Here is a 12,977-nt window from a genome sequence, read left to right on the forward strand (position 1 = left end):
TTCAAGCAAGATTACATTATAATAGAATAATTTGGCTATCCAGTGGAGCCTGTTCATTATATAATCTGTTTTTTCTTTTAGCACTAGTGTGATTATATTTAAAAAAAAAAAAAAAGGAAGAAGAAGAAAGAACAGAAGAGAGAATCTGAGTAAATACCATGGAGCTCTTGCTTACACTGGGAAAGCTTTGTGACTGCTGGGATTTTCCCTCACTGGAAGTGACATGCTGGAGAGAAGAATGCAAGATATTCAGGACATTTGCGTTTCACTAAGACAACACCACGTCTGCCTTTGATGATAAAGTGATTGCTCAGTGCCTAGAAATTCTGAATCAACACCAGAGAGAATAAACCAGGCCTGGGCTGCCATACTTTAGCCAGGCCACAGAAACATTTTCAGAGGAACACGTGAATAGCCCACATGGAGTCTAAGCATAAGCTCCCGGAGTCATCGGAAGACGTTGTCTGGCAATGGTTGCAGCCTGTCGTTCTGAATCTTTAGGGAACTGAACTACTACATAGATACCAAGTCACATCTTGTGTGATTAGTTGTCATCTCTTGAACACAGAAGAAAATGTTGTCTGCAGTAAGATATGTCAGTACATTTTATTTTAGTCAATCTTAAAAAATAGATTCACATGCCAAATCTAAATAGGATAAATTATGAACACATGTTAAACTTGCCATCATTTCCAAGCTCACAGCCAACACTGCACAACCACTGTTCTCAGCACCCTGAACAACGTAACTTTCATCTCCTTTAAATATATATATATTTTTATGAGATTCCTTAGTAGAGATTCTTCCTCAGCTGTGCCCCAAATAGAATTTTTCCAGAGCAAATGTGAGTTCTATGTGTATCCTCATCACACATTTCATTCAATTTCAAATTAGCCTTAGGGAACCTTAAATATTTTTCTTTTCTTTTTTTTTTTAATTAAGATTCATCTATTTATTTGAGAGAGGGGGAGGGGCAGAGGGAGAGAATCTCAAGCAGCCCCAACTTAGGGCTCAGTCTCACAACCCTGAGTTCATGACCTGAGCCAAAACCAAGAGTTAGACACTTAACCAACTGAGCCAACCAGGCGTCCAAACATTTTTCTTGTTTTAAATGGAAAACATAATTATGCTCAGAGTAAATAATGCTGTAAAACGATATTAAAACTATCCACAAACAACTGTTTACATTTTTTATATTTTATATGTATGTATCTACTTAAATGCTTGAACCACAGCAGACATCTTATTTTGTATCCTTTTTTTTTCATTTAATAAGATATCATGAAAAATTTTCCACGTTGCTACAGAGTATTCTTAATTCTAATATTTCATGCTCCTTTATATTGTTTGGTGAGACCCACACATCATTTTATTTAAAATAGTACCCCATTCCACTCCCATGCCTGGACTTCTTATTCATGCTCTCTGCTTTATTTTTCTCCAAAACACTCATCACCATCTGCCATATTATGTTTACTTATGTATCTTATTTATGCCTGTCTCCCCAGTGGAAAGTAGTCTCCAGGAGTGCAGCGATGTGTCTCTTGTGCTCATTGCTGTAACCCTAGGGCCAAAGATAATAACTGGTACAGAATGGACATTTCATAAAGGTTTATTAAGGAACTGAATATGCCATAATTTATGAAACCCAGCCCTAATATTGGACATTTTGGTTGTGCTAAATAAACTATATTTTGATTCTATAGAATTTATATATTCAGATACATTCCTAAGAATGAAATAAGATTTGGACATCTTCATGGCTCTTATTTAGGAGAATTTTAACCACTTCCACTTAGTTAACACTGACCCATAAACCAGTGCAGTTAGACTCCCAGGGCACAGAAATTAAAGTTTAATAATAGAATTTTTTTATTATGCTGATGTTCAGAAGGTGAACTAAGGTAAGTTCACTTCATTTTAGCCAAAAGGCCAAGAAACAATTGAACTAAGGTAAATAAATAAAGGACATACATTGCAACAAACTTCTTCAACTTTAATATTCAACATACAGACTTCAGGGACAAAGATAAAAGATTTATCTTGTCAACTTTCTCAGCAACTTTTGCGAATTATAGACTATATTATGGATCACATCAGAATTCTATAAAATAGGATAACAGCCAAAAACCTGATAAAATCTGTCCATTTATTATAAAATTTCTTAGTCAACCATAAGGCAAATTTTTCAACCTGATAAGGTGCATCTATAGGAATTTACAGCTAACATCATACTTAATGGGGAAAGACTGATTTCTTCCTAAAATCGAGAACAAAGCAAGGATGTCTCTTTCACCACTCCTATTCAACATAGTGCCAGCAGTCCTACACAGTGCAATAAGGCCAGGGAAGGAAATATAAAGCACACAGATGGAAAGGAAGAAAACTGTCCCTATTTACAAATGATATAATCATTTATGTAGAAAATCCCAAGAAGCTTACAAATAAATTCTTAAAACTAATAAATTTTTAAACAAGATCATAGGATTCAAGGTCAATGCATACAATTACATTTCTATACTTTATTATTTATTTAAAATTTTTATTTAGTTATTTGAGAGAGAGCGTGTGAGAGGTGGGGAGGGGCTGAGGGAGAAGCAGGCAGATACCTAACCAACTGAGCCACCCAGGTGCCCCGCATTTCTATACTTTAAATAAAAAATTGGAACCAAAATTTAAAACACAGCTATTGGGGTGCCTGAGTGGCTCAGTCAGTTGAGCATCTGACTCTTGATTTAGGCTCAGGTCGTGATCTCAGGGTCATGAGATCGAGCCCCATGTCAGGCTCTGCACACAGCAGAGTCTGCTTGTTCCTTTCCTTTTGCTCCTCCCCACCACCATGATTGCTCTCTTTCAAATAAATAAATAAAAATTTAAAATACCACAGCTATTTACAGTAGCTAAAAAAGAAATATTAGGCACAAATCTAACAAGACGTGTACAGATGCTGGATGCTGAAGGTTACAAAATGCTGATGGAAGAAATCAAAGAAGATCTGAGAGATACACTGTGTTTATGTTTTGAGAGACTTAATATAGCAAAGATGACAACCTCCCAACACTGATCTGACTTATCTGGTCAAACTTCCCAGGAGGAGTTTTTGTAGATCTAAACCAATTTATTCTAAAGTTTATTTGGAAATGCAAGGGAGCTAAAATAGCCAAAACAATTTTGAAAAAGAGCAACTACCCTCTGTTGGAAAGGGACGGGAAAGATCTTGTCCTGAGTGAACGCTTGTCAGCCACCAGACAGTTGGCACCATACACTACTTCACTCAGTCCTCACAGGAGTCCTGGGAGTTTTCCATCATTATCCTGAATTTCTAGAAGATGTTAAATTCCATGTTGAAGGTTACACAGCCAGTAAACAAGCAAAAAAAAAAAAAAAAAAAACCCACAAATCTGCCTGACTCCAAAATTCTTCTTCTTCTGCTACAGTGCCACTGATTCATTGATTCGCTCAACAGATATTTATTGATAAACTACCTTTGGTTGGCATTATACCAGGCACTAGGGAAAAAGCAAGTGACATGTGGTTCTGCTCTCATGTTACTTATCTGGTGGAAGAGATGAAGTCAGATATTAACCATAGTGTTGCACAAGTTGATATAAAATTAAAGCTCTGTAGCTGCTAAAACAGAATCCTTCACAAGTTGCCTTTCAGATAGATAGTTGAGCGGCTGTGTCCCTGCCCCTACCCACAACCTCTCTTTCAGAATTTTAAAGGAAACGTTTCCAAGAATAGATGTCACATCTGCTTCAGAAAACCTGAACCTTTTCCCTGGTATGAAGTATGTGATAAGCTTTCCTCATGGAGATGGGCTTTCTGAGGTTTAAAATTTTAAGTTGGCATCAATGTTTATGGTAGAAAAGAGCTAAAAGAAGTATTTGAAAAATTGAAGGTTAAGCCCTCTCAGTACGATAGTGAGTTGAACCAGTAGTAACTGCCTGGTAAGGTTATTTAGGTTGCAAACCTCAATTAAACAACTAGCAAGTTTTATAATTTAATTAATCTGTCCAAAAAAAAGGTGGAGGCAGGATATTAGTCAGGGTCCCAAGATTTTGTTATTTATCAAAATTTGGGGAAAATTCAAGAAATAGAGAGTGACATTTAGACAGGTATATAAGCAGCAACAATTGATTTTCCAAGTGTACTTTATAACCTCAGAGTCCTGGGCGGGGAGGGGCTTTCCTTGGAGGTGTAGAACCAGTATACAAGGCATGGGGGTAAGTTAGGGCCCTGGAGATAGCCACTTCTTAGTGCTATCTCCTACAAGTCCTCTGTTCTGGATTCCAAATGGTCCACTGCCCACTTCTAGAGCCTTTGATTAATCTTATAATGCATTTTGGTTCCCAGGCCTATTCTCATTGGTTTATTGCTTTCTGAATTCATTTATTCATTCTATCATTTAGGAAAATATTTAATTAGTAAAAACTTTGTGCCAGGCCTCAGATAAGGCTCTAGAGATTCTTCAAAGAACAAGACATGAGTTTCATACAGAGTCTGTCCTGTCCACCTGAAGCATAAGCTCCTAGATGTTGGAGCCATATTGCTTTGGCAGACACTACCTTTACTCTCCTTGTCCTTCTCCTGCCTTACTGACTTGCAAAGTATTCCCCATCCAAGGAAGTACTCTTTTCATACTTTGGAATGAATGAATATATGAACTCAGTAACCTGGTAATCTACTTAACAGTGTTTAATCTTTGTTCTTTTTGTGTTGCAGAAAGCCAGATGACTTAATATGGGTATACTTCATTTCTTTTTTTTTTCTTTTAAGATTTTATTTATTTGAGAGAGAGAGAGAGAGAGAGCACAAGTAAGGGGGAAGGGCAGAGGGAGAGGGAGAAGCAGGCTCCTCGCTGAGCAGGGAGCTCGATGTGGGGCTCAATCCCAGGACCCTGATATCGCAACCCAAGCTGAAGGCAGACGCTTAAGTGACTGAGCAATCCAGGTGCCCTGGTATACCTCCTTTCTAAGAAAAAAAAATATTGAGCTAAATCTACTCAAATAATTTAAAGTTAAGAGGTATGAATACATACTTTCCAAAAGAATTCTAGACTTTACAAATGATTTGTCATAAAGTTTCTCTCATTGTGAGCTCTTGTCTCCAAAACCTTCAAAATTCAACCAGCTATTTAGTAATGCAACGACTAAGCTAGAGGAGAGAGGTTCAGGTGGTAATGACCAAATTGGTGTTACCTGGTTTGGCTGCAGTGGTTAGAGCCCTCTTTGTTCCTAAATGCAGTCTTCCGAGGACAGCAGTTATTTCAACTGCCTCCTGGTGTGGGATACACTGCAAAAGCACACTGCAGAGTTATAAGACTTGATACTTTTACATCACTTAAAGGGTATTGTGATGCACTGTGGGACAGAAAGTTTTGCTAGGTAATGCCTTTCAGGACTTGGCCTTGTAAAAAGGAGGGATGCTTTGGTCTCTGTGAGAGCCCAGCTGCACAAGAAAGAAAGGATGAAAAATCAGTATGTAAAACAAAACCATGTGGGCAAATAACCCAGACTATTTAAGCACTAGAACTTTCTTTTCTGTAAAGATTATTCCAAGAGCAACGTAAGGTTAAAGATCTGGATGATGCTGCATTGGCAAGTAACAACCTTTTCAAGCTAGAATCGAAAAAGTAGGGCACACAGGGGACAAATAAGCCCAGGTCAGCTTGGTCCAAGACCAGACTAGGCTCCATGCAGCTCCTACTGAAACCGCCAAAGGAAGCTTTTAATTATTTACAACTACCATTCATACCAATCCATGGAGCATCACAGTAGCACCATGATATGGGACAGCAAGTTCTCAGAAGAACAGAATGGCAAGTGTTCTCATTCAAACTAAACTCTACTAAAAAAAACAACATAAAACACCAGTATTATGTGTAGGAGCCTGACCTGGAAACAGGAACACCTCTCAGTTAAATAGTATTTGCAACTGGGAAGTGTTTGTAACCAGGAAGTTTTTGTAACTAACCCATGAAATTTTAGGTGGTACTTAGGAGAGACCAGGGGTGAGGCTAGGGCTCTCACTGGGAGCCTCACCCACATAGAACAGACACAATAGTAGTTTAATACCAAATTCTTGATGACACAGCACTTTGTTGAAAGTAAACAGATGGGGAAAAATTAAAGATAAGAACAGAAGCAACATACTGGGATTACACTAATAGAAATGATACATAGTTCTCATTTTTTGGGTAATCACCTTCTATTGACAGGCACTCTGTTAGATGTTTGACGCGTATCATCTCAAATTCCAACTATGGCCATTGATGGTAAATATCTCCATTTGAATTGAAGGCTAGAAGAGGCTAGGGAATTTGCTTGAAGTTACACAACGAGGCCATAATAAATCTAGGATTTGAATCTAGCTCTGTCTTATGCTGCAGTCCAGGTTGAATTACATGTTAATTAAAATATGTTAATTTTTTATTTTAAGAATAATAATCCATATTCTTATGAAGGAAAAAACAAAAAAAAATCCTCATGTTATTCACGGAAATGTATCTGACAATATAAAAAGAATACAAAGAAAAAATTTAAAAATGACCATAAATCTCATGAGTCAGAAATTATCTGTGCCCACGATTAGTGAACACTAGTTTAGATGACATTCTGAACATATAAACAAATTGACATTAAGAATTAGATAGCTGAGTTTGGGGAAGATGGTGGAGTAGGAGGACCTAAGCTCATAACTAGATACCACTAGAATATGATCTGAAGACCAGCAAAACAAACTCCACAACTAAATAAAGAGAAGAAGCCACATTGAAGAGGGTAGGAAGGGCAGAGTCTCAGGGGGAAGCTAAATGGACTGTGGTCCTCAGCAGGAGGGAGAGAGCTGCAGTCTCAGACTGGGAGGAGAAAAAAGACCATCACACCCTGGAGCCCACACGGTGAAGACAAATCCCCATAGCATTTGGCTTTGGAAATTAGAAGGGCCAAATTTCAAGAGTTCTTGCAACCAGTGGGACTTAAAACCTGGAACCATAAAAATCAGCAGGCTCTGTCTGGGAGAGCCTGGAGAATGATAGGAAACAGTCCCTACCCTTAGACAGTATGAAAAACAGCCCCTGGAGATGTAGCTTAGAAACAACAGTTTGAAAAATGCCTGGGGCATATGAGCAGAAGAGTTATTTACTAATCAAAGAGCAATTCCACCTGCCGGAACCAGTGGGGTCCTAGCATTTGCTACCCAATGTGCTTACACTGCACCCCACTTCCTCCAGCTGGGCTTGTCCCAGTCCCCACCCTGCAGCTTCCCTCCCTCAGAAGACCCATGCAAAACTTGTCAACACTGCCTCTCTTGACCACACACTTTGTGGGACCTTGATCCCTGCTGCAATGACCTGTCACCTCTCATGGAGAATACACACACCTTGTTAAAACTGTGTGCCCTACCTGTGCACACTTTCCAGATGCACCAGCTGGCCCTACCTTGGCACTGGAGACATGTTCCCTCTGGCAAAGGACCAATGCCACCTTGTTAAAGTTGCTCACTACTTTCAAGAGCTGACTTTCCTCACACATTGAAACAGGCAAAGATATAGGGTGATGTAATGAATAAAAAACAAGACCCATCTATATACTGCCTAAAAGAGACTCATTTCAGACTTAATGCAGATTGAAAGTAAATGGATGGGAAAGCACTTATCAGGTAAATGGAAGTGAGAAGAAAACCATGGTAGCAATACTTATATTGAACAAAATCAACTTTAAAACAAACAAAGATGGATCCCTGGGTGGCTCAGCGGTTTAGTGCCTGCCTTTGGCCCAGGGTGTGATCCTGGAGTCCTCGGATCGAGTACCATATCGGGCTCCCTGCATAGAGCCTACTTCTTCCTCTGCCTGTGTCTCTGCCTCTCTCTCTCTCTGTATCTCTCATGAATAAATAAATAAAATCTTTTAAAAGACATGAACAGAAATCTCACAGAGGAAGACATAGACACGGCCAATACGCACATGAGAAAATGCTTTGCATCACTGGCCATCAGGGAAATACAAATCAAAACCACAATGAGATACCACCTCACGCCAGTGAGAATGGGGAAAATTAACAAGGCAGGAAAACACAAATGTTGGAGAGGATGCGGAGAAAGGGGAACCCTCTTACACTGTTGGTGGGAATGTGAACTGGTGCAGCCACTCTGGAAAGCTGTGTGGAGGTTCCTCAAAGAGTTAAAAATAGACCTGCCTTACGACCCAGCAATTGCACTGCTGGGGATTTACCCCAAAGATACAGATGCAATGAAACGCCGGGACACCTGCACCCCGATGTTTATAGCAGCGAAGTCCACAATAGCCAAACTGTGGAAGGAGCCTCGGTGTCCATCAAAAGATGAATGGATAAAGAAGATGTGGTCTATGTATACAACGGAATATTACTCAGCCATCAGAAATGACAAATACCCACCATTTGCTTCGACGTGCTTCGATGGAACTGGAGGGTATTATGCTGAGTGAAATGAGTCAATCGGAGAAGGACAAACATTATATGGTCTCATTCATTTGGGGAATATAAATAATAGTGAAAGGGAATAGAAGGGAAGGGAGAAGAAATGGATAGGAAATATCAGAAAGGGAGACAGAACATAAAGACTCCTAACTCTGGGAAAAGAACTAGGGGTGGGGGAAGGGGAGGAGGGCAGGGGGTGGGGGCGAATGGGTGATGGGCACTGAGAGCACTGGGTGTTATTCTGTATGTTGTAAATTGAACACCAATAAAAAATAAAAATAAAACAAAAGACTGTAACAAGGAAGGACACTATATAATCATTAAGGGGAAAATCCTACAAGAAGACATAACAATTGTAAATATTTATACACCCAACATAGCAGCACCCAAATATATAAACAGTTAATAACAAAAAAACGAATTGATAATAACACAATAATAATGGGACTTTAACACCCCACATACATCAATGGGCAGCCATCATCTGAACGGAAAATCATCAAGGAAATGGTGACTTTGAATGACACAGTGGACCAGATAGATTTAGTAGACATATTCAGAATATTCCATCTTAAAGCAGTAGAACATACATTCTTTTCAAGTGCACATGGGACATTCTCCAGAATAGATCAAGTATTAGGCCACAAAACAAGTCTTAACGAATTCAAAAAGATCACAGTCATATCATGCATCTTTTCCAACCACAATACTATGAAACTAGAAATCAACCACAAGAAGAAATCTGGAAAGAGCACAAGTACATGGAGGTTAAATAATGTTACTAAACAATGAATGGGTCAACTAAGAAATCCAAGAAGAAATTTTAAAAATTCATGGAGACAAATAAAAATGAAAACCCAATGCTCCAAAATCTTTGGGACACAGCAAAAGCTGTACTAAGAGCAAGGTCTATAGCAATACAGTCCTACCTCAAGAAGCAAGAAAATTCTCAAATATACAGCCTAATCTTACACTTAAAGGAGCTAGAAAAAGAGCAAACAAAATCCCAAACCAGCAGAAGGAAGGAAATAATAAAGAGTTAGATAGCTTTATGCCATATATGTAAAATACAAAAATATAAATTAAGTAAATTTACAAACATTTAATTAAAGAGTCAAACCCAAAATATGATGAGTAATCTACACGGTATAAGAGGTCATGTGGATTGTAAATCATCATAAGTTACTCTAAACAATGAGGACTGGGGATCCCTGGGTGGCTCAGCGGTTTCGCGTCTGCCTTTGGCCCAGGGCGCGATCCTGGAGTCCCGGGATCGAGTCCCACGTCAGGCTCCCGGCATGGGCCTGCTTATCCCTCCTCCTGTGTCTCTGCCTCTCTCTCTCTCTCTATGTCTATCGTGAATAAATAAATCTTTAAAAAAAAATAAACAATGAGGACTGCTTGTGCATAAAAATGTTCATTGATAGAAATTTCTTCAAGCTCATGCCAAGCTTAGTGACCTCTCGTATATAGTCCTCAATTCTCTTCACCTTTAAAATGTTCTCCATTTGCCCTCTGGGTTTTGTGAATATGAAACTTCCATTTAGAAGTGTATTAGTTGGATCATCCTATAAAGTTGGTCATAATGCTATTAATCTCTCATTCTACCATGTCATATTGTCATGTGACTCTCTCAAAAGGCTAAATTTACAAGGTCACCTTGACCACTACCTGGGGAAGTAATCATCACATTTCTTATAACACCCAAATCTTACCTTCAAATTTAATTCATTAAATAGCTCTTTTCCAGGATCACTGTTAGCTCTCTATGGCGTAATCCTCTCTCCACTTAAATCTCAGGTTTGTCCCCTGGTGACATCAGAGAGCTCCGAGGCCTTCCTCAACTGCACAGGATATGGAAATATTCTCTTAAAATAATACTTTTCTCATAATTCAGATGGCATAGAAAAATATGGTTAGGAACATTAGAATAATCTTCTAATCTGGGGACACTGCTGTTAATATTTGATCTCATTAATTATATCACAGATATTATTAGGTCAGGATGCCACAGGACACTTAGATTCCCATGAGGGTTGGTACGAGAGAAATCATGACTTGGAGTGACCTTTCAGACAGATGAGCTCTTTAACCACAAAAGTGTAATGATCCCACATTCTCTCCTTTAAGATCAAAGCATTCTCACATCTGCTTAGAGTGTGTAGTTGCCTCTTTTTTCTTTTTTTAAAGGAGTTTGTTTATATTCATGAGACAGAGAGACAGAGAGAGAGAGAGAGGCAGAGACACAGGGAGAGGGAGAAGCAGACAGAGGGAGAAGCAGGCTCCATGCAGGGAGCCCGACATGGGACTTGATCCCGGGTCTCCAGGATCCCATCCTGGGCTGAAGACGGTGCTAAACCACTGAGCCACTTGGGCTGCCCATGTAGTTGCCTCTTGATAACTCACAGCTCAATCCCTCTCTGAGAATTGCCTTTGGCTAAAGCTAACTGTCTTCCGTGCATTATGCTCCCACTTCCAGGCAGTCCACCTCCAATGACTGGGCAACAGGAGGACACAAAGGCCCAGTCCCCTGGCCTCAGTTTGGACAGCTCTCAAGGGCTGTTCCAGCTCCAGTGGCCCCTATGGAATCAGCTGGCTGGGGGTGAACTGTTATTTCTCAATTCAGTTTCTTTCTCTACCTAACTCTGGTCCCTTCACTCCATTACAGGAATAGTTCCTGAAACTATTTCCCAGTAAGTCACCTCCACGAAATTCTCTGTCTCAGAGTCTTTTACCCAGTGAATCTGATTTGAAAGAGTCGGCCCAAGAAAGGCGATCCTGAACTGAACTTTGCAATTCCATCACCCACTGGCAGACTATGGGTGAGGACCTCACCACTGGTAGTAAGTAGAGCAAGGATAGCCCCTGGCTCTCTGTAGTGGAGCAACTGTTAAGACTTTTCTTACTGTACAGAAGGACAGGATATGAGTAGGATAGACTCTGACACGTACAGTCTCTTAGGCATTTGAGAGGTCAGAGGAAGAAGTAGTTATAAGGCAATGATATTGGATGGCTCTTGATGAGTACCCATGTATCTTGCAGTAAGATAGTGAATATCTCAGGATAATTAATCATTAATTAGGCAACATGTGAAAGCAGAGGACCCCCTTTGCAGCATATGTAGAGACTGATTTGCTGTAGCAGGAGGGCAGAAACAGGTGAAAATCAGGCTCAGTTCTGAAATATAAGGGTATCAGAGCCCCAGAGAACAATCCCAAAAGTTTGCTGTGCCAATGTCAAGGCCGTGTTTGGAAAGGAGTGACAACCTAAGATTTGGAATAAGGAAAAAGGGGTCATTACACTTCAGGACCTTGAAAACTCAGACTCATCTGAATTCCCTGGGCCAGCAGAGGTGATCCATTCCTCTGTTAAGGGTGGTTGTTTCTCCTCTGCTTGATTGCTAGGAGAAAATGCAGAGGTCACCCCTGGCCTTCAGAGCCTACCCTCTTCTCCCCTTCTGGCCACAAGACTAATGAGACCGAGTAACATCACCTGCGGGGTAGCACAGAATCTGTTAAGAGAGGAAAGATGCTGAGTCAAAAGAATATAACCTGAACTTTAGTCATAAGGCAAGATAGACAAGCTTCCTTATAACTCGCCTGAAATCTTTAAAAATGATGAAGTCAAGAGAGAAAAGAAAGGCTGAGAAACTCTTCTAGATTAAGAAGGGGAGAGAAAGATAATAAACAGTATGGCTGGATCTGAGCTCAGTAGAGGCAGACTGCACCTCCTGGATCTCCATTTAGGTTCTAGTGCTCCAGCTGAAACTATTGCCTTCTGACAGGTCACAGTTCAGTTCCTCCCCAAAGAATTTCCTTCAACTAAAAGGAGTAGCCTCTCCCAAGACTGCACATCCTTCCTGGAACAGACCACATCCAATGAGTGGTTAATATGGGGGTATGGAAGTCTAGCCTCCTGGCCAAGATTGGGACATTTCTGAAGTTCTGTAATAGCCTTGGAGCTCTCCAGGGCACTGGCTCCCCTTTCAGCTTATCCACTTATTAGATCCTCCACTCATCCGCTGTTCACTGCAACAGACATTCCCATGCAAATTTCTGCCTCAAACAGTGTTTCCCAGGAAGCTCTGTCTAAGAGACGCATCCAAAGCCCAATTTCCTCTCCCTCAAAAAGAACCACAACCCCTGCATGCTCCTTCTGCCTCCAATCAAATGCTGGGAAAGGGATGGAGCATAGACACTAGAGACTGCTCCAGTAAAGGAAGGCTTAAAAGAAGGCCCAGGAGAAAGAAGATTTTTGTTTGTTTGTTTGTTTTTTTGCAGTGTTTCAGAAGTTATTCTCAAGTTTCTGGTGTCCTGAAATCTTACTTAAAAATTCAAAATTTCCACACTAATCAGCAGGGGAATGCAAATCAAAAGCATGATAACACATCACCTTATACTTGTGAGAATACCTAGAATCAAAAAGACAAGAAGTAAGTATTGGAGAGGATGTGGAGTAAAAGGGACTCTCATGCACTGTTGGGAATGCAAATGGATGCAGCCATTGTGGAAAACAGT

General features: G+C 40.1%; 1 protein-coding gene across 5 annotated transcripts in view; it reads right to left on the reverse strand.

Annotated features, from left to right (window-relative positions):
• The window catches only part of SPMIP3 (sperm microtubule inner protein 3), a 30,971-nt gene extending 25,643 nt beyond the window's left edge, over positions 1-5,328 (reverse strand). For 2 of the 5 annotated variants that reach the window (XM_072830333.1, XM_072830332.1), the window contains exon 1: positions 5,202-5,328. Coding sequence is in view for 3 of the 5 variants with exons in the window: in XM_072830329.1 (XP_072686430.1) it covers positions 1,478-1,554 (77 nt within the window). In the remaining 2 variants the exon portion in view is untranslated. Of the gene's footprint in view, positions 1-1,385; positions 1,432-1,477; positions 1,565-5,201 lie in introns of those variants that run through there. The other 3 variants (XM_072830329.1, XM_072830330.1, XM_072830331.1) reach the window with 3 other exon arrangements.
• Between the last annotated feature and the right edge of the window lie 7,649 nt (positions 5,329-12,977).

Source organism: Canis lupus, chromosome 6 (genome assembly GCF_048164855.1).
Source record: "Canis lupus baileyi chromosome 6, mCanLup2.hap1, whole genome shotgun sequence".
Lineage (NCBI taxonomy): Eukaryota > Metazoa > Chordata > Mammalia > Carnivora > Canidae > Canis > Canis lupus.